This window comes from Telopea speciosissima, chromosome 3 (genome assembly GCF_018873765.1).
Source record: "Telopea speciosissima isolate NSW1024214 ecotype Mountain lineage chromosome 3, Tspe_v1, whole genome shotgun sequence".
Classification (NCBI taxonomy): domain Eukaryota; kingdom Viridiplantae; phylum Streptophyta; class Magnoliopsida; order Proteales; family Proteaceae; genus Telopea; species Telopea speciosissima.
Genome location: NC_057918.1, coordinates 6,348,257 through 6,371,081, shown reverse-complemented (window position 1 = coordinate 6,371,081; position 22,825 = coordinate 6,348,257). Strand labels below are relative to the sequence as shown.

The window sequence follows — 22,825 nt, the reverse complement described above, 5'->3', positions numbered from 1 at the left end:
TGAAGAAGGTCCTTCTTCTACTAGAGACAGTGGGAAGGGTCCTAAGGATGGTAGACTCAGAGAAGAAGCCTACGTTGCCATAGATGTATGTTGCCATGGAGCTAATGAAGGATCGCACAAGAGCTACGATACCTCGAGGTGGGAAGGCATACCTTAAAATTATTGACGACAGATGGGAGAAGCATTTGATGCATCCACTACATAGAGTTGGTGAGTTTTATATGTTTAATTCAAGATATTTAAGTTAATTTACATTCTATTTACATATTCATAAGGATTGACAAGTTATTTGAATAATTGTCAGCATACTATCTCAATCCCAAGTATCACTACAAGTGTTGAATTGGGATGGAAAAAAATCATTACTAGAAGCAGTGGCAAATGTGGTCGCCAAGTTGGAGCCTAATGCAAGTATATATGTGAAATGCAACAATGAGGTGAGACTTGGTAGTCACTAACTTATAACGAATGTAATTACTTGATTTTGTACTAATGCAAGGCATCTTTGACATGAGTCTAGATAAAGAACTTCAGGGTGCTCTTGGGAGTTTCAGTCGTGCAGCCGGGGTGACTGGTACAGAATCCACAAACCCCAGTAGGTCCACTTCATTATTTCTCAAACTTGTTCCGCCTCCGGATGCGAGTGCAACTAGAGTACATTCTCACTCATCTACAACAAGAGGCGGATCGATTGGGTCACAAACAACTGGAGAAGTTGTTGTATGTGCAATATAATATCAAACTGAGAATGCACCAATTCGCCAAGGCATGGACGGTGATAACGAGCAAATCGAGCTTGTCAACATTTTCTATGTTGACTCAGATGATGAGGATCCCCTCTACCATTGGGAGAAGGATCAAGGTGACCCTATCAGGGATTAGGCTGGGGATAGGCCAGACCCAGATGGGTGCTGATGTGGACGAGTATATGTCATCTCGAGAGGATTGTGTTCATTCACAACCCGATTGGTGGCATTCCAATGGTGATGGTGGGATGCGCGAGAGGTACCACTTTTTTTTATATAGGTATAGGAAATCTTAATCCTTGATCCTACACTGCATATTATCTCTGAAGAATTTCATCTTTTGATTGTTATTTTCTGTTGCTAAATTTTCCGAAAGTACCAAAAGTAGGAGAAATCATTTCATTGTCGTTCGAAAACTTTCTCTACCTCTTACAGGCATTAGAAATATCATATGCAAAATAAAGTAAATATTTTCATGGTCCTTTGGAATGCAAAACAACACTAACTAAAACTGTGATAATAACTCAAGAAATGAGAAAGCCTTACCAACCACATCAGCTTCACATAGATGGGAAAGGCTTTGAAAACCAAGAGCTTGTATAGTTGGATCTTGGCTCTCAATGCATGCCTGTTGACTCAGAACAAATGTTAAATCATGGAGAGAATGACCATAGAACATGAATAGGAGAACAAGAAGTGGGAAAAGGTTTTGGAATAGCATATACCGATACAGACAGGATGAGGTCCACACCCCTATCAGGATTTTTTCTGCAGACATCACGAACAGAAGCAGCCATACTCATACAAATATTTCTCTCCGACATGAATTCACTGAACCTTTTTGGATGTACAAGTACCTTCAAAAGGATACGAACAGAAAGTAAGCAAGAACAGATCAATAGGAAGGCATTAGAAAAATAAAACTATAGCAAATGAAATAAAGAAAATGATCAAGGAATTTGGTATGACAAAGAAATCCCATTCCCCAGGTCCATGGCTCCAATATGGAAACTGTGTTTAACATCCTTTTAGACGCAACAAATTTCATTATTCAAAGCCACATTGGGCATCATGGTAGAATTGGACTCCATTCAGCAAAGCCAAGTACAAAAACTCCTCCCAACAAGTAGCCACTAATTCCACTTTAGCGTTATCTTTCACCAAGTTTTCCTATCATTCATGTTGTACTGCAATATCTTTGGTAATATTCATCTGAAAATGGGTCAAAATGTTGTATGTTCAACTCAACAACTCAAGAAACCTTATCCCCAACTACTTGGAACTGGCTACATGAATCCTGTTCTGCTGCTCCACTCTATTTGAAGCCATGATATGTTGCACATACAAGTAATGCATCAGTGCTCTTGCAGTTTTTGTAACCGTAAACCAACATAAACAAAGACAAACCAGCTCTTGTGTTCTTTTCACAAATAAAAATGTAGTCAATCTCTCCCATGAAGAGCTACCTTTGGTATAGGTAACTAATATATTCACTGTACTATTTTCTGATAACAGTGTCTTAATCTTTGATAAACAATGGAGAAACAACTAAGGAAGCAAAATAAAAATCACAAGGAAACAAAATCGTTTTGTTTTTCCTTGGGCTGTGTTTGGATGCCAAAAAAAGAAAGAAAAAATTCAAAAAAAAAATTGAATGAGGAATGAGATAACACATAAATCAATCATTGCATCCATAATTTTCGTCTCATTATGTTTTTTCTTTCTCTTCATGACTTCCAAACATAACCTTAGACAAGCACATCTAGAGAGGTATTTCTTGAAACGCAATGTGGTCCTCCTATGAAGAGGGTAGATGACTTGATGTGGCCAATCTAACTGTTGGATAGGTAAGCACCCCTCAGATTTCAACAAGTCAAATTCCATGGGCCATCGCAATTGTATGGCCCACCATCTAGTGGATTTTTCTCCCCTCATATTTTCAGCCATTGAGCCAGTGGAGGATTGGTGTGGCCATTCTAAATCTTGGATAGATAGGGAACCATGAGTATTTGCCAGCTGTCAAAATTTTAAAGTCAACCCTAATCATATGTTGCTCTATGTATTGGACCATTTCCCTTTGCATCATCAGCAACCCAAACCTTGACCAAAATCGAATGATGATTTTGCCACATGGTATGGTGCTTTGGCACTAAACTTACCACATGACTTCAGACCATAGGAGCCACCTAGGCGTCCAGGGACATTTCTAGGGGTCTAGGAAATTGTCGCCTTATTGCAGGGTGCCCTGCACTGGTTTCATAGAACTAAAACTCGGAACTCGACCCTAGGAAAAACCGAGTTGTCTCGAGATATCTTGAGATCTCGGTCGAGTTGGTGCATTTTTTTTTCAACTAGAAACCTGGTTTCAGTGGGTTTTAGACCGAGTTTGGGTCTGCAACTTAGTACTCAGCCTATTTTAGGCTATTTAAACACAATGGCACTATCAGATTTTGCAAAAACAAAGTCCAAATGGGAGTTTCACTTAGTGGGAAATCAGGATAGACACATATGTCAGAAACCAGGACAGACACAAGACAAACACTTATTTATGCCTAATACCATTTAAGTAAATGTTTTAGTATTTGCATTTCATTTACTTATAAAAGCTTTGTTTTGAAAGCTTTCCAAAAAGACCAAGATTGCTTAAATCTGATTTATATTGAATGAGTTATATACTGGTCAAAATTAACTTGGTGTACGAAAATGCTGTCAAAATCGCTCTGAATGAAAATATTTTTTAGACATCAAAACAAATGAATATTTTACCGCACTTTTGGTTTTTAGCAATGTTTTACCATATTAAGATTTATGGAATTTTTAGATTTGAGAAAACCCCAGCATTAGAAAGTTTAAAATTGCACCTACCGTAAAAAAAAATCCAATTTTTGTTCTTGAGCTGGGGGATTGACTTTTTTCTTTTTGGAATTTGATTTTTTAACAATATTTATTGGATTCAAATAAGGGGTATTTGCTTATTTATAAATAATATCTTAAGTAAATGAAATACAAATACAAAAATATTTACTTAAATGATACTAGGCATGAATAAGTGTCTATATCCCAAGGTTTGCATAGATAGGTGTCTGTATACCAAGATTTCCCAATGAGATCTCGAGATCTGGCACTCATATAAAGGAGTTAGGGTCGAGATCTCGAGATTTCGAGATCTGGCACTCATATAAGGAGTTTGGGTCGAGATCTCAAGATCTCAAGATCTCGCAAGATCGATGAGATATTGTACTTTCTCGTTTCGTATGTCATCACATCTCAACCCTAGGAAAAACCGAGATCTCGCGAGTTTTAGTACTATGACTGGTTTAATTGGTATCGGAACAGATTCTGACACTTATTTATGCCAAATATCATTTAAGTAAATGAAACATTTACTCCAGATATTATTCAAAAATAAGCAATTATCCTCCTATTTGAATCCAATAAAAATATTAAAAAAATCAAATTCCAAAAGGATAAAAAGTCGCCCCCCCCCCCAGTTCAAGAACAAAAACTGGGTTTTTGGCGACAGGTGAAATTTTCCACTTTCTAAAGCTAGGGTTTTTCTCAAATCTAAAAATTCTAAAAATCTTAATATGGTACAACATTGCTAAAAATCAAAAGTGCGGTAAAGTATTCATTTGATTTAATATTTTAAAAAATATTTTCATTCAGAGCATTTTTTACAGCATTTGAGCACACACTAAATAAGGTTTGACAAGAACATAACTAATGTAGTTCTAGATAGGGTAAAGCCCTACTAGAAGCCAATTAAACCAGGACCAATAACAAGGAACTCAGGGGTTGTTGGTTTTACAGTTTTAGTAGGACAGAATTGCAGTTTTAGGTCAAATCTAGAGCTTAGGTTAGGATAATGGAAGGGGGGCTTAGGGGGTATAGCTAGGCAGGTTTATAGGACTCTAATAATGTAGGTATTATCGAGTTTTAAGTGTTTTGAAAATTCTGTAAAACTAGGCAGTAAGTCGGGATCGACTATGGGTTTGGGGAAATTAATGAAGGATGAGGGGATTAGGGTTTTGATGGACAAATATGGCTGAGCAGCAAGATCTAGAGTTTAATGGAACTAGGGTTTAATGGAATTCAAGCAAAAATAAAGCGGGATCAATTGGGGAAGGGAGTAGAGGATTAGAAGAAGAAATTAATGAACAAGTTGCAGTAGAAATCCACTAGCATCAGCTTGGACAGAAGTGAATGATAAAACCACCTTCGAATTGGGATCCTCCCAGCCGTCACGGCGCGAGGAGTCAATTGGATTCCACCAATCCCTTTCCACCTTGATAGAACCACAAGGATGCACACTCACAAGGAGCATAGGAGCAGCAACAATGGCAGCCAACAAGCAAAAGCTTTTTTCATTAATCAAAATTCGTATTCAAGGCTTTGCCCCCTTACAACTTTATATAAAATACTAAAAAATAGACTTCCACTCTAAAAAGGAAAGGCCTAACCCAATCATTAACCTATTAGGTAACTTAAACTAACTAGGAAACTAAAATACTAAAAGAAATAGACTCAAAACATGGCTGGACTAATAGTACATCACATGACCACTTAAGTTGTCACATGATCACTTAAATTGAACCAATTTGAACCGGTTCAATTAAAAAAACATAAAAATAAACTAAATACTGGGCTAATCCCGTATGCAACCTATATACCCCTATTTTAGGTTCATTAAAGTGGCCTATTACATAAAAAACTTTTGGGATCAAAGGCCCAACATATATATATCCCAACCCTAGACTTATTTCTAAAGAATTAAGCTCATTTCGGTGATGAATCTACATCAATAAATACTTCAATAGAAATCAGATTTAGGCAATCTTGAATTTGTTGGAAAGCTGGTTTTGTGCTCTACCTAATACAAAAAGTCTCATGTAAAAACTGAAATCATTTGATCAGTCAAACTTCTTAGAAAACAAGAATATTTCTCTAAATCGAGAGTAGTTTAATTACTTATTGATAAGATCATATTTTCTAAGAACAGTATAAACCAAATGAGAGACTAGGTATACATGGAAAATAACCAATTCCAAGAATAGTATAAACCAAATGTATGTTTTGATTATTTCAAACTTCCAATAGCTTGCTTCTTCAGTTTTGCTGTCTTCTAGTTCTATGTTGAGTTTTGATGACTCGATGTGGCTTAATATTGATTTTTGATGACTTGATGTGACTTAATGTTGATTTTTTATGACTTGATATTGCTTAAAGTTGATTTTCTATGACTTGATGTGGCTTAATGCTGATTTTTAATGATATAAGCATACTGTAGCATACTCAATAATGTTAGAAAAGAGGGGAAATAAAAAATAACACTTGAGCTGGTCACCTAGGCGGGTGCCTTCTCGCCTAAACGCTTAGGCACCCCTCCACTGCCTTAGGCCACCTTGACAACTATGCTTCAGACAAGATCTCAGCACCAACTAAGTGGCCAGATGGGAGATATAACCGCCAAGGGCAATCATAAAGAGATACCTGTCTAACATGCTCATATAGAGAAATGGCAGCCTATTCTTTCTCATAGCATGTGAAATAAGTCCACCATAGATTCTTCATTCTTGTTGAGCAAAATGCCTAAAAATCAAGGACTGAAGAATTAGTATTGGAGGTTGGATCAGCCCAACCGATACCGACCTCAATCAGTCCAGATCAGATTATATGAACAAGGGGTCAGCCAATCAACTAGATATGATAAATGGGACAAGTCCCATTCAATACTTTTGTGGATCAAAAGATCTAAACAAGCCAACTGATCCAATACCAATCTTTAAAACCATGCTACACAAGAAATTTCTTGTATGCATAAACAGATGCAGATTAAAATCATTTCAGAATTTTTAAATATATTAAAAAAAAAAAAGAAATTAAAGAAATTATTCATTGCCCGTTTGGTTTTTTAATGCATCAACTTTTAATATGGATTAAAATAGCAAATGAAGAAATAACCACAACTTATAACATACTAAATCTGTAATGTCCGTCCCTTTCCGGCCACTGCAAGAGAGAATATGATCAGACACATTCCTGTGCAGTGATTGACATGCCCTAATTAATTATTATTAGAAATTATCATCCCAAGTTCCCAACTACAGCCAATCTTCTATTATTTTTTTTCATATACTTAATGTCATGTTCCCTTTCAAACAAAATAAGCAAGTCAGGGAGAAAAACACTCCTTACTGCATAAAAAGCATCAGGAAATGAAAGAATGGTTATGGAAGAGAAGGGAAGGCTAATTTTACTTGCAAATTCCCAAAGACACGATCCGTAACCTCCCACGTCTTACATAGAAAACGAATAGCTGTAGCATATAATACCCTGATACAAATAAAAATAAAGAAAAATTATTGAGATGAGAAGGGGAGAGAGAGGACTTTTTTTTGTTGGGGGGGAGGATGATAGAAAACTAAAAGTGTCCATATGAGCAAATGAAAATGTAATACAATAGTTGTCAAATGAAATGGAAACCAAAAATGACAAGATATGTTCATTATTCAAATATACTGGTTATATTAGAGATAGAATGCACCTCAACTACCAAAAAGTAAACAAACAAGAGTTTGCAAGCACCGCCAAATTCGAGGTGTATATGCTTTTCAGTACATCCAGTATACTGCCTAAATAACAAAATGAAATAGTGCAATCAAACATATGCAAGGAAATGGGAAAATTAAGAACAAAAAAAGCAATGTGGGTACTCTCCAAATCTTTTGGGACTTCCAAACACAAGTGAAGTCACATAACGTTGGCCAGTAATAATTACATCATCCCAAATTCCCAATATTGTGGTTTTTCTGCTTAATGGATAACCCCCAGCTGTTCTGGAGGAATGAATCATCAGATTGACATTTGAAAGCAACACAAAATACAAAAGAAAACTACAGAAACCACCAAAAACACAAGAAACACAACATAAATGGTTCACCTGATATATTGCCACATCCAAAGGTGACTAAATCAAGATAAAAGTAGATTGCAACCACCCAATCATGGACACTACACTTTCCAGTTTCAGCAAGAGGAACACTGTTTCCAAAGGACAACACCCACCAATCCCTTAAATTCCCAAATGACTATTTAGACTATGATAATTCTAGTGCTAAGACAGTACAAATTCACAAAACTACCCGATAATAGCAATTACATCCCTCTAACATAGGAGATGAGCAGAGCTCTAAGAAAGTCTAACACCAAAAATCGAGAGTGTATAAATCTCCGAGATATTTGCTGAAGCCACACAGCTTAACCAAAACTTGTATCTTTCAATTGAAGCCACACATATAACAATCTCCACCCTAGCTTGAATTCCATCAAGTCTCACAAACTATTCTTCTACCTGTCTACTTCACCACGACAAAAATCAAGTTGTAATTTGTTGATTTGAATCAAAGCTAATCCTAATTCTTCACTCTAATCTTCTATTGTCCTTTGAATACCAACTAAATCCGATTTCCACAACTTTAAATCTACAGCAATAGTTATACTGCAACCCGTTGCTACACCAACCATGCAACTCAATTTTTCTCACATCAGGAAAAACCCTTAATAGCTCTAACAAACAAACCTTGAGTCCTACAGATCATAATTGTCAAGGGGACTAGGCACCCCAAGGTGTTGGAAGGGCACCTAGGCGACAAAACACCCTCCACCTAGGCGTCGCCTGGGTCCCCTAGGCATGCAGTAAATGTATATGTAAATATGTAATATAGCAATGATAATTATGATTATATCCAACATAGAAGCCAAGTGCAATATGATATAATTATGCTAGTAATGACCTAATATAAGAAACCAATGTATATTAAACAAAGTATTGGATATAATATAAGCATATTCATCAAAAAACAAAGTAATAGACATAAATCAACGTAAGCTCATGAAGTGTCAAAAAACTGATATATTGAAAGACATGCTGTCACAAGGCCAGAAAGCGACACCTAGGTGTCCAAGGCGGTCGCATTTCTTGAAGGTGCCTGGACGCCAAGGTGTCGCCTACACCTTGACAACCATGCTACAGATTTCACCAAGAGATAATTCTACCAACTCAACTAAAACCTCAATAAAGTCACTTAAACATGCTGTCATCCTTCAAATCCATTTGTTAACCTAGGCTTTTCTTTTTTTAGGATAAGCAACAAATATACTGACGCCAATATTGTGATGGCACCCCAGAAACTTAGGTTCCAAAGTCTTCTGCAAGCACTGTAACACCAAGGGAGCATGAAGGTCAGAGAAAGACCTACTCTGCATTACCCTTAATGTGTCGTATATTACCCAGCTACATCGGCAAACCGTAAAGCTTTGTTTGCCACAAATCAAAAGTCACTCTTCCATCAATTTTTTTTTATCCAACTGGGCCCCTGTTGCCAAAAGCCTTCAAACAGTTCTATCCTGACTTTGTAACCTTACAACAATACCAAGGGAAGCATGACAATCACAAAAGAACGATAAGGTCTACATGTTTCACCAAAAACACGCTATCAACAAGGACATTAAAAGAACCACTCAATCATGAATAGTAATAGGTATGGAAATGGGTCAGATACGAGACAGATATGCCTATATCCATATTCGATCCCTTTTTTTTTTGGGTGAATAATATGTATTACCAAACCCCAGGAGGGGGCAGGAAAAGGAAAGAATATACAAGGGAAAAAGGGGGGGGGAGAAAGTGAGAAACAAACCAACCTACGCAGAGGTTGAAGAAAAAAGGGCGGGCAGGTCGAGGCCCCAAAAAACAGCAATATGCCTATTCCTAGGGGTGTCCCTGACAGCACGAAGATGGGCACGGCTGAGCTTGGAAGACACTTCAAAGGAGATGGCTTTCCAAATCAGATCAAAATTCGAGAGTTGGAATATCAAATGATATCTGATATCCAATTATTAAATATCAAATGAGCTGATCCACCTGCATATACATAATATCAGATCCGACATTGGATTTCCAATAAAAAATTGAAAATAAAATAAAAGAAGAGAGGGGAATGCAGGAATCCACTCACTTGATCATCCATGTAGCAGAGCGTCTCTTGCAATACAATGTTTATCATCCAACCAGAGGATGGTGATTGGAATGGATCCTCTATCTACCAAAACCTAAAATCATATGCATCTAACCCCAAATGGAGATTGCACCAGTCTATTTCGAATCAAGATATACGAAGAATCACTCCCTCCCAAAGAGCCATTCTCTTCCCTCGTCCAAGAGAAACTGAGAAACCTTTTCCCCTCAGACCCACACTGCCCAACCCCTTCCATTGCATCAGACCTGTTTAGACTATTACGATCTACGGCAATTTCTATAGTATAAATTTACATGAGCCACCCTCCCTCCCCTCCCGTCCAAAAAAAAATACCAAGGATTTAAGGATCAGCATCAAACCCTGAAATGGTCTCAGTATAGTGAGTATACAGCTGTAGAGCAGCTTGGATCTTTCAAACCACACAAAATGATTAGCTCATCCAGAGTGCAGGAAACAGATATTGTCAATGGATCTGCTGAACCACAGTGAATTACAGTCAGACTGATCCCATCGAATCACAGCCCAGATAGAGCAATCTGAAGTGGATCGCCAATCCTTGAAACGATCAAAAGGGACCAATGTAGGAGGCAATGCAGGTGGCATTTGACTCCTTTACTCTGGTTTCAATGAGACAACAGAACACAGATTTATCGAGCTTGATAAGAGATTGTACTTCGGCTTGCTTGGTCACTGAGATAAGACCTCGAGTGTTCCATAGGATCCCATGATTTATTGGGAAGGGTGGGAGTAGTGCAACAAAGACCTCACAAAGTTAAGAAGAGGTGAAGGGAGACAGGACAGATGGCTCTTGTGGATCCTGAAATAGGTGCGAACTAGTGTGGAAGGGGAGGTAGAAGGAGGGGGAAGAGGGTGCGTGGCCAGGTTATGAAGGTGGGTGGGGTCCAACAATGCAGGGATGAGAGGTGTTGAGGTGGCCGCCTGGAGTAAGGGGCCGAGGATGGTAGTGTCAAGCAAGAGAAGCCACCAATAGATGGGTCGGGTCGGGCCGAGAATAGTTGACTGATTGACTGGCCCGTAAGGAAGGACGGTAAAGATTCAAAAGACGGGCTCAGAGGGGATGGGCTTATAAGAGTTTAAAAAAGAGAACCAGGGGGCGCTGATATGTGAGTAGCTGGACACACAAAAGAAGAAGAGCATGGAAGGCTTGCGATAAGACTGGTGGGCCCCAAACGAAGTGACGAAGGCTGGAGGAGCAAAAGGGGGGAAGGGGGTTGCTACACACAGCCACAGAAGTAGAGGCAGAAGAAGGGGTTCGAGGGGACAGGGTGGAGATCTCAGGAGACAAGGGAGAGGATGGAGCAAGAGTGACAAAGAAGGGAAAGGAGGTGATTGGATCCGGAAGATAGCACGCAGGAGGAGAACCTTGAGGATGGCGACAAGTCTGGGTACCAACCGAAGGGGCAACAAGATCTGAAACTGGCAAGCCAACCAAATCAGATTGCAGAGCCGAGAATCGATTCCAACCACTGGTCCTTGTAGAGGTATGTACCAGCGGTAGGTAGAGGCGAGCTCCACTGTGTCTTGAGGGGCGACCCAAAGGAAGGTTGACCACAACGACAATGACGGCGGCGATGTCGGTGCTTTCTCTGGGCACGACGGAGGGGATGCTGGCAAGACGAGGGAAGAAGGTCTTGATGGAGAAGGGAAGGAGGGGGAGGGGGTAGATGGTGTGAGGATGATTACTAGGAGAATGGGAAGATTGGTGTTAAGGATCTTCAACCAGCAGGAACTGCGACGGAGGGTTAGCAGTAGCTGGAGGGGAGCATTTGGTTGAAAGGTGCCCAAAAGTTTTGCAAAGGTGGCAATGAGGAAGGAGCCACTCGAAAATAATTTCTTGGCTGAAGGAAAAACCTTCATCGTCCAGGACAGTGATGGAGGTAGGTGGTGTGGTGGGACTTCAACGGATATCTCAACCCATATCCTGACGTAGGCTAAACGATCCATTTTCTTGGTTCTCCCATCCGAGTACAGTGGTTTACCCAGGATCGAACCAATGATACTCGGGCCTTTAGCACTCCAGAAATGAAGAGGGAGACCGATTAAATTGATCCAAAGAATAATTGAGCTCAAGTCAATGCGGTTAAGTTCCAGATATCGATCCCATTGATGAAGAAAAATGGGTTTCTGGCAAACACTCCATTCAATTATAGGATTTTAGACATCAAGAAAGTTAAAAGTTGAGCCTACTCATATTTTAGAGTTGGAGATCCCACTCTTGCAAGCCTATGTGGACACTTTAATGCTATACTCCATACAATGTTCGCATTCTTGCTAGGCATTACTATCAGAGGACAAAGATAAATAACCAGACATGGTAGGTATAAACATGGTTTAAAGTATCGATCGATACAATACGGACCGATACGTATCGATATACGATACATACCGATACGTCTCTTTTTCTCTTTTAAATGGACTGTCTCGAATTGTATCGAAATGTATCGGCCGATACGATACAATACGACCGATACAAATCGATACCATGGATACATCCAATAAAGGGTTATACGGGTAGTTTAATACGTATCGATACGGCTCGATACAGATCGGCCGATACGGCTCGATACAGATCGGCCGATACGGCTCGATACATTACCAATACGCACCAATACATATCGATACCATCAATACATTCCATAAAAAAGCCATTTTCACTCATAAACTCGATACAACTCCTAATCTAATGAAAAAAATGAAGGAAAACTCTCAACCAAGAGTCTAAAAACTTGCATTTAATCTTGGTTTTTCACACTTTTAGACTAAAAAACGAATCAAGGAGAGCTACAACATCATCCTTTGCATCATCAAATACTCTTCATGGCTATAGACGATTACAACATGTAAGAAACCTCATCTTTTATAACAATTTCAATTTAATGCAGTTGTTTGGTTTAAGGTACTAACACTTGGGTCTCGGTACCAACTCAGCTCTTGGAAAAACCGAGACGAGTCGAGATCTCGCTGAGTTGGTGCATTTTTTTTTTCCCAACTCGAAGCCTCAACTTTGGGTCAACCCGAGATCCGAGATCTCACCGAGATATGTCGAGTTTTGGCAAGTTAGGTAAGGTATTTAAGTGGTAGGTGGGGTAAGAAAAGGGTCGAAACCGAGATCCAAACCGAGATCTCACCGAGATATTGCACTTTTGAGACTCGCAAGCAGTCTTGTCTCGGCTTTTCCAAAAACCGAGAAACTTGGCGAGATCTAGCGAGTTCTCGATCTATGGTTTGGTTATACATTGTTCACCATTTTAGTGTTTATGCATGACACTTGTTATATAATGCATGTTTATATTGTTTTTTGTTCCAAAAGAGAATTCCCATGTGTATTTTGACCATTTCTATGTGTATCTGTATTGTTCGATACGTATCTCCAATACGATACGTCTCTTAAAATCACCTGACCAATACAACATCCGATACCGATACTTTAAACCTTGGGTATAAAACTCAACTCAATAAGACTTATCTCAACTACTACTTTTTTTATTGGGGGGCATAATTTACATATAACCACCATTCAACCAGCATGTTTGGATTTTCCTTTTGGTTAAAATATGCCGTTACCTAGCGACATTAAGCAAAAAAACAGCACCGCCGCTGAGGAGCAGCCCGGCCTCATGGTCAGGCTGCTCCTCCCCCCTTCTTCCTCCCTTCTCCTTCTCTCATCCTCCCCACCCCCCCCCCCCTCACCCTCCCTTTCTTCCTCCATTTTTTCCTCTTCTTCATGGGGTTTTGGAGTCTGGCCGTGAGGCTGGGCTCCTCCTTCCCTCGTTTTTCCTCCCTTCTCCTGCTCCTTATCTCCCTCCCTTTCTTCCTCCTCCACTTTCTCCTCTTCTTCTTCAGGACTTGAAGCTTAGTCTTCTTGTTTGGACCAGCGTAGTGCTAGAGGTCGCCATCCTTGCTCAGTCTGCAGTCGTGCCAGTTGACAGCCCTCTTGGTTTGTTGTTTTCGTGATCGTCAGCCTGCCTGGTTTGCTGCCTAGTAAGTTGCCCTCCCGCTAGGTCTGTCTCCAAGCTCGTTGGGGTCTCTCTTGCCTAATCGTGCTGCTTCACTTGGCTTACATCTCCAACAGCCGCTCTCTTTGTTGGGTCATCTCCTTCGCTGGCTGCCTTCCTCATTTGGCCTGCTGGCCCGCCTCTTCGCCTCCAACCCCGTTCGCCTTCTCCCTCGCCAGTCATTTGTCTAGCATCGCCAACGCTCTCAGTTGTTGCTTGGTCGCCAGACCACACGGACTGCAACTGCTTGGCCGCCAGCCTCTCTCGGTCAGCCTTCTATCTGATACGCCTGGCTCGCTCGGTTAATGCCATGTTACTGCCAGCTGCATAGCCTGCCCTCTCCGAGCTATGCTCGGCTGGCAGCCACTTCGCCGTTGCCCTCTGCAAGGCCGGTGCCCCTCCGCCGTGGCTGTAACTTCTGCTTGGCCGTGACCCTCCGCAAGGCCTGCGCCCTCTGCTGTGGCTGTTTGTTTGCCGGTGATGCTTCGATTCTCGTCTTGGCGGCTGATCGATGTTGTGTTGAGATAAGTTTAGGGTTTGTGAATCCCTACCTGGAAGTGACTTGGCTGCCCTTCTCTTTCTATTGGGCTACCTTGCTCTTGTGGGTTTTTGAATTTTCTATTGGGCTTCCTTCTCTGTCTTTGTGCCCATGTGGGCTTTTGAATTTTGCAGGCCTAGCCTCCTCTAAGGTAGGGCCTTGTAATTTGTTTGCGGCTTGTATGCTCTTTGTGCTCTTGTACACTCTTCCCCCCCCCCCCTTTTCTTTCCTTTGGTAATGAATTTATTTATTCATCCAAAAAGAAACCAGCATATTTCAGGAGAAAGGTTAACAAACTTCAAAAAGGAACAGTACAACTGTTATAGAACAAAAACAATCAGAAATATACTATTTACTCACACCTCATAGCCATTCATAAGTCATAACACGTGGATGATTGCCCATCAGTATAACATAAGGCAATGTCAACCATAAAATAAATGGATAACATACGGTTTTGCTTCCTTATGAAGCATTGGCAAAATAGTCTGAACAATAAGTGGTATCATCACCGAATGTGAAGCAAGCGAGGGAAGAACTTCAAGAAGTTTTATCTGCAAAATAAGTGTAACATATTAAGATGAAAACTGGAGGAAAACAGGAACAAGGGGAAAAGAAAATTGTTTCATAATATATATTCTGCACTAAGTACAGAATTAATCGCAAACAACTGGACAATGACAGCTTACCAAAATTTCACGGGAGCTACTCTTATTATTGCAGAAAACTTTATTATAAAAAAGAATCGCTAGCAACAACGGTATACCCAGTCTAGGATCCATAAAGCCAATGGCTGCCAAAGAATCGACAGCAGAGCTCCCCAACGAATGATGCATGACTAAAACAGCATTTATGGAACCAAGTAAAAAAGGCATTTCTACAAGGTCAAAAAGTAACAAAACTGTCATGGGATGGAAATAAACTTAAGAGTCATAAAACAAGAGCTTAAATTAGAAGATATCTTGACAATTATACATTAATCAATACTTGTCCAAATTTAGAGGTAAAAACCTGATGAAAGAATTCCTTCCGATTGAGGTAATAGTGGAGACTTTTTTCTTTCAACGGTCCATAAAGAATATTCCCTAAGTTGAGACATCCACGGTTTCCGATCACTGTTCATCACTTTAATATTGGTCTTACCACTGGAAGCCAAACTTAGAAAGTAAGAAGTGGATAACGAAGATGGGTCCTGAAAAGTTGAGCACAGGAAAACAGATGATCGAATTTCAAATCCCTATTCAATATGGTAAGTATTATCCTAGCAGACTGTGATTTATCACATTAGGACTGAACCCCAACCAGAATGTCTCATAATAGTGGTTATCACTAGGGTAAGAAAACTTAACCCTCAGTATAACAAATAGAAACAAGAAAGTTGTTCACACTATTGCAACATTAATCCCTACTCTATTTAGGGCCATATCCTCCAGGAAAAGACATCAATTAGAAGAGAACTACACATTCCCCATGCAGAATGCAAACAGCCAGTTCAGATAATGCAGATAGATATTTTGCAAAGCAGCAATAACTATGAGCCATGGAAGGATCAAGAAACAGGAGTACTCTTTTCTGACACTGCAATGACATTTTCAAGAAAAGCAATAATCCTTCTGTCACTTCAATCCCACTTTCAATTCAATTCAACTCAATAATCTTTCTAGCAACTAACAGGGTTGGGTCAGCTAAAATTTTCTCTGCCCCGCCTCACCCCAACAAGTACTCTTAAAGTCACAATCAACATTTTCAAATAAATTGAAGAAAAGGGTAGGGGGAAAAAGGCAAAAAAAGGAAAATGAGAGCCATCTCCCTCAACAGAATTATTTGTATGATGAAACAGAAAGTAACCTGCAGCAACAGATCCCACAAAAGTCTACAGATAATTGATTCAGGTTTGCTGATAAATGGAAATTCCCCGCTGATATTAGGTACTTTCTTAGAAGCAACTGAAAAATGTACTAAGAGATCTTCCAACACAGAGAGAAATCCAGCTGCTGCCGCTTTAATTGAATTAGAAGGAGATGATAAAAGACTGATGACGGGAAAAAGGAAGAGAAACTCCTCACTAGCACCAGATGCAGCTTCTCCACTGATGTATTCTGAAAATGAAAATACAAAACATTTTTTCACCAGATTAACAGTGAAGAAAAAATCATCATTCCAACATACTTCAGAGAAATAATTGCATTCAGATGAACAATGCAATATTTCACCTCTATGAGAATAAAATTACGATTTAACATTTGCATCATAATTACTGACTACGTAACAAGAAAATTGTCATTGTCCAACACTAATAAGAGTTGAATCTGGCTTACCCTTTCAGGAAACTCAAAAATGCAGTGATATCCATTCCATCCATTACATACATTATGATAAATGTTTATAAACTCAACTACTAGATTAACAAGTGTCAGAAAAACAAGAATATACTTGGGAGTTGGGATAAGCTGATGCACCAGAAAATTACATGAATTGTATGTAATATGTCATATTTGAAAACAAAGTTACAGGACCAATTAAGTTTTCTCAATATAAGTGCTGGGATGCCCCGGCACATCAATATCACTCTGTAAAGGCTAGATGTTACAAAATGAAATGCCCCAGTTACATCTGTCACCATACATTCCCCAAGAAGCAAGGCATAAAATGTTTCCTAAGGCCTAGAAATTTCCCCATTTTTTTAATAAATAGCATAATAGCATCACAGCATTATTTTACATATATCGATCCAGCACCCACTACCATGTCAAAAGAAAGATCTATGTTATGCTCAGACACAACAAAGGATACAAATTGGGTGCAATGAAAAAATTCCATTTCTAGCATGGCTTAAATTAAGTGTCAGACTCAAGTATAAGTATGACTCATAATTTGAAGTTTCCATGTAGCAGGGAAGGATAAAGAAACAAGATCCTCTTTCCATCCTCTTTGCACATGAAACAACTAGAAGAGGCCACCCATTCCCCATGTCACATGACTGAGGTTTTTGAGCCACCATGACATTGATGGACCTCTCATACTCTTCCACGAACATCTCTAATGCTCCGTTTGTTTTGACAGAAAATATTTTCTGGGAATTGCTTGAAAGCAAAGAGAAATTGCATTGGCCTAAAGAATAAAAATTATTTTACTGAAACAAAAATACAAAATTTTGGAAAATGACTTGCCTTTAATTTTTTAATGTTGTTTTCCAGTAAAAAGTGCTAGCATCTTGGTCCGTGAAGCAATTATCACCTATGGAGGACACCAATCACATCATATGGTTGAATTCTTTTTCTCATTCAACCATACTCAGTGTGCTTCCTTGTCATGTACAATAAAAAAAGAAAGAACAAATGGCAAACAAACACAAAAGAACTTATATAAATGAAGGCCAAATTTCTGGAAATTAATTCCCATCAAAACAAACAGAGTGTAAGTGTCACTCTGTTATGGCACCAGCAGACATTTTATCCCAGTAAAAATTGAAACTAAAACAAATAATCAGACACCACCAAAGGTAGAAGACTAGAGAGAGAGAGGAAACTGCAGAACACGATAGAATGAATTGTTCTGTCTAGCGTGTTCTGCCTGTTATTTATAATACTAATATTAGTTGTACTCTTAGTAGGAATCATACTAAGAGTCCAACACTGATTACAGCATAGAAAAAGAAGGAAAGTATAAACAAAAAAATACCTAAACATACTAATCACGTTAGAGGACACTCCCTCTATCGTGGTTACAGAAAAAGACTAGACGCCAGCTACACTGCAGGGGATTAGACATAAATACTCCTGCAGCATAATTACATAACTTAACAAAACTTATTGATCATATAAAGTAAATCTCCCCATTCTTAATTGATGAACCAGTGAGAACATTGATGGGATTTTTTTACGTAGATACACCACGAGACTGGCGAAAGCACATTATAAGAGCACAAGACTCTGTGATCTCCGTCTCAGAGTAAATTTAAACTTGGGAAAAAGTTTTCCACAACTCCATGGTACTATTTCCCTCTCAAATGGGTTTTATATTATTTTATCTTTCCTGCTCTAACCATGTGGGCCCCATGTGGATGATACCGTTCTCCGCATCACCACTGATGTGGTATGCAGATTCCTCCCCACACAGGTGCTGTGGGGGATTCTCTCCCTTTAAAATTTTAATCAATCAAATCTAAGCAGTCAACCAGTCTATAGCCTAGCTGGCAAAGTAGTGTGGCATGATTTCTTTTTGTGATTATTGCCGATAACGAAATTCTTCAAAATAAAACCATGAGCAAGCTTTTCTAATAACTGTTTCAGCAACATGACAGATAGTTTAAACCAGAAAATAAATTAATAAAGCTCTGCAATCTACGGTTTCATAAATCCAAAAGTCGATTGATAGAAACCAACTGTTTAATTCCGGATGTGTTGACATCCCCCTTTTTTTCATTTTAGTTATTGACTTGCTAAGGGGGTGAAGAGGATTAGAGATATAATAAATTATCTTTGACTAATTCCTGTTCCTATTCAGGGGGACTTGCTAAGGGGGTGAAGAGGATTAGAGATATAAGAAATTATCTTTGACGAATTCCTGTTCCTATTCAGGAAGGGGGAGGGGAATAGAACACTAAAATAGACCAAATTCAACGCATGCAGGTCAGCACAAATAAACGAGACGCACCATGTTCAGTTTTCCACTTCAACAAGATAACTGCGAGTTTCAGCACAGAGAGTTGTTCATGTTCAAATTCTGCTCGAGTAAGTATGAGAAATAAGGACATTTTCACTGATAACAATTCTTCTGGTATGTACGGCAATCGAAGCTCTTTCTGAATGAGCAATACACTCTTTGACAGTTTGAAAATGAGCTCACTCCCACCAGAAAGATTGTGAAAATCAGTATAAAATGATAGAAGAGTTTCCAACAGTTTCACGCTGCATAATTGAGCATCTTTGGTAGCCTGCTAAAAAAGAGCAAGAGATAAATTAACACAAATAAACCTTGTAATTAATAATGAAATTCGGATAATTAGCTTCTTAAATATGACATAACGTGACCATTCTAACACATCATAGCATGCTAAGAGTGTACCAATGAAGCTTCAGAAACATACCGATCCAGTTTCAACTGACTGCCTCAAGATCACCGTAAATGCATCCACCAGATATTCAGCAACGTCAATGAGATTTTTCATGTCCTGATAAATCCTTCAAACTTTAAGAAGCTGAGTTGTGCGACAAAATACTCATTGCCAGGATTGAAATTAAAAAAAGAGTAATTGAGATGAGCAAACCAAGCTGTCAAAAAGTTCCCAAGGAGTAAGGAGGAGAACTCGACCAACAAGTACACTTACTTCTGCATTTTTCCGCGGGAAATATTTGAAGCATTCCATCATCAACTTCAAAATGGGCATAGTTTCGAAAGGAAACGAGCAAGACAGTGAAGCAATAGAGGAAATTAAAATCCTTGCGAACGAAAACGATGAAGCAGATGAAGATGCCCTCAATATCAAGAAATTCAAGAAAGGCCTCAAGAATTTACAAACTTCCACAAGTCCCGTGCGCTTGTTCTGCGCTATTAACCAGATAACTTGCTGTACAAGCTCCCCATAAACCTCAGTTCGACATGAAACAACCTGCAATAAAACTTCCCACATTACATCAGAATTCAAAATCTTCGATAACTATACGCAATAAGACCTAGTCAAATCATTTTGAAACCTTGACGAAGGGATGAGTCTCCGGAGAATCCAACCGCCACGACGTGTCGTTCTTCTGAAATACGAAGCGAACAAGGAAACCTATCCCTTTAACGAAAACATTGACGAAACGCAAGTCGCAGCCGTCGAGAGCCGATTGAAGCTCAAGTAAACCGTGAGGAACCTCAAGGTGACCCTCTTTGACGAAACGACAAAGTTCCCGAACTGACTGATCGACGACGGCAGCAGAAGTGGAGTGAAGACACTGAGAAATGGCATCTCTTCCGGAATCGGAGTTCGCGCCAAGGTTTGACGGAGCAGATCGGAGCTTTTCAAAGATGGAAATAACTGCAAATCTCTGCATTGAAGGTTGAGGAACACGAATCCTCTCGAGGAGGACAGAGTATGAGTCCATTCGCTTTTAGGTTTTCAAATCAATTCGTCTAAATTTGGGAGGCCTCTTGCAAGTACCCAGTACAGTTCGTTAACAAGAGAAGAACGGTGGCAGCATAACCTAACGTAAGCTCTTCCCTGGCACAGTTACAGTTTACAGTAGAGCATGCATTGTTGTCCATACTTACTGTGCTACCATTGTCTATGGCTATACTGGTATAGGCTCCAGGACAATAAGACTGCGTTTGTTGCTTTTCACAGGACGAATGAGGTAAAAATTAATGATTCTTCGGTTTAATTGTCTGCAACTCTCCCTTTCTTGAGAAAAATAACCGACAAAAGCAACTTCTGGAAAAGGTAATCCTTCTTTTCTCTCCTCCATGGTTTAAGCATTGACCAAACCGGTCACTGCCAAGTAGGTCTTTATCAAAGAGCGATCGAGCCAGGGGTCTCAAAACCAAATCGAAACCGAATTCCGAGTTGGTTCGATTGTTGTGGTTTCAAAATCGAGATCGTTTAATCGAACCATTAAATCCACAATAAACCATTTAAATCGATTAACATCTACATAGTAAGTTGAACCATTCAAAATAAAAAATTATGGTAAGAATAAACAAATCCTATTAAAAATAAAGAGACATTCAAACCTTTTGAATAACAAAATTAAAACATATAAACATCTATGAACAATAACCAATTTAATTCAAAGTTAAGTTTACGTCTATTTCAATATAGAATTAAAAAGATAAAAAAACTAATGAAACCATTTAAAGTCATTTGAAATCTAGACCTTGAAATTGTTTGCTAAACGATTCGGTTTTATTTTACCTAGAAAATCTTGTACCAAACCAAACAGAATCAAACTGTTTAACACCCTTAAACTCAATTCCGAATGCTGCAGGTTTTGGGATGAGCAAATGTACACAGTACATAGCCTTATCCCCTAGTATGTTGGAGAGGCTATTTCCACTTATGTATTTGCCAAGTATATCAATCTAACCAATTAGGGGAATAAAGTCCTAATTCCAATTGCATTTCTTAATAGGAGGATGCACTATTATCTATACATAGGAGTATCAAGTTTTATTGTTCATTGCAAAGAGACGAACAAGAAGCCACGGCTTGTTCGAGTCAAATGGATGCCTCTCTTATGGTGGTGAACGGTATGCATCATTTCCCCTCTTTTATGTTTTGTAATTCTTGAATGTATAGGCATGATCCTATTTATGTTTGTGTCAATGAGGATGTTAGTCCTACAAGCACAACGTAACTGTTGCGCCAAGTCTAGCCCACTCAAATCAGTCTTCATTCTTCAGTCAAAATCTCCAACAACCTGTTCACTGTTTGTGTCACTACATAAATTTTCATATATTCGTATGGAAACACAGGTAAGAGAAAATTAGAAAAATGTTCGTAATATTTCAAAAATGTGAAAGGCATTTTCGATTTCGTACATACAGGGGACTTAACGATGCCCTTATATTTTTGTAGGTGTATGAAATTAACTATTTAAATTTATAGAAAACCTAAAACACCAATGAAGCACGAGTGGCTGTAAAAAAAAACTGTAGATAATTTAAATAAGAGAAAGAATTCCCCAATTCGATAATGTGAGGAGATCTCTCACACCACTCCAATCACGATGCAGAAAACAGTTTCATCAACAAGGACCCATATGGTAAGGGAGGAAGAGTGTTTGACGGCAAGGCCCACGTGGTTATGATGTGAAAAGGCATACTTTTGGTGTGTTGATTTTTTTTCCTTTTTTTTTTTAAATAAAATGAAAATAACATTAAGGAAAAGTTTAAGATAAAAGAACAAAATATACACCCACCAATATAGTTCTCTTAGATTGAGTAGTACAGGCCTTAGCGGCCAACCTATGACCTACTAGATGAATAATTTACCTTGTTCTAAAATATGGGTAAAGGCTAGGCACTATGGCCCAGCTTGAATCTATTGGATGGATGAAACATATCCAAATCATATGATCCATCATACATGGAGTTTTTTTCCCTATATTTTCATCATTGTTTTTTTTTTTTTTTTTTTTTAAATCCTTCCAATCAACAGCGAACCTTCTATGATTCACAAAACGAGATTGCCAAACATCCTAAAGCTCTCTTGAACCAGCTCCATAGACTGATCGAAACTAAAGCCTCTTAGAGAAGAAAGAGAATCAAACCTAAGCATCTATTTTGCTTGCATTTCACAATTCAGATAATAAATATGCATCAATTCGAAGCATGCAGAGGATCCAGAGATCCAGACTCATGGTGAGATTGGTTAGCAAATGATGATTGCAAAGACTAGTTATATAAACTTTTACACTGGCTAGTTAGCAAATGCAAGTCGGGGCCTCAGAAAACGTTTTCCTCTCTTCCCACCTATTATCTGTTCCATAGAAACATGGATCAAAA

General features: G+C 39.0%; 1 protein-coding gene across 10 annotated transcripts in view; it reads right to left on the bottom strand.

Moving 5' to 3' along the window:
* Nucleotides 1-20,429, bottom strand: part of LOC122656547 (protein RST1) — a 44,287-nt gene extending 23,858 nt beyond the window's left edge. For 3 of the 10 annotated variants that reach the window (XM_043851109.1, XM_043851114.1, XM_043851115.1), the window contains exons 1-11: nucleotides 20,035-20,429; nucleotides 19,668-19,949; nucleotides 19,428-19,511; nucleotides 18,995-19,277; nucleotides 16,187-16,437; nucleotides 15,350-15,530; nucleotides 15,028-15,215; nucleotides 14,792-14,892; nucleotides 7,004-7,079; nucleotides 1,472-1,603; nucleotides 1,293-1,374 (exon numbers count right to left, since the gene is read on the bottom strand). In XM_043851109.1, coding sequence (XP_043707044.1) covers nucleotides 1,293-1,374; nucleotides 1,472-1,603; nucleotides 7,004-7,079; nucleotides 14,792-14,892; nucleotides 15,028-15,215; nucleotides 15,350-15,530; nucleotides 16,187-16,437; nucleotides 18,995-19,277; nucleotides 19,428-19,511; nucleotides 19,668-19,949; nucleotides 20,035-20,427 — 2,053 coding nt within the window. In that variant the 5' untranslated portion in view covers nucleotides 20,428-20,429. Of the gene's footprint in view, nucleotides 1-1,292; nucleotides 1,375-1,471; nucleotides 1,604-7,003; nucleotides 7,080-14,791; nucleotides 14,893-15,027; nucleotides 15,216-15,349; nucleotides 15,531-16,186; nucleotides 16,438-18,994; nucleotides 19,278-19,427; nucleotides 19,572-19,667; nucleotides 19,950-20,034 lie in introns of those variants that run through there. The other 7 variants (XM_043851111.1, XM_043851110.1, XM_043851112.1 and 4 more) reach the window with 7 other exon arrangements.
* Nucleotides 20,430-22,825: the final 2,396 nt, after the last annotated feature.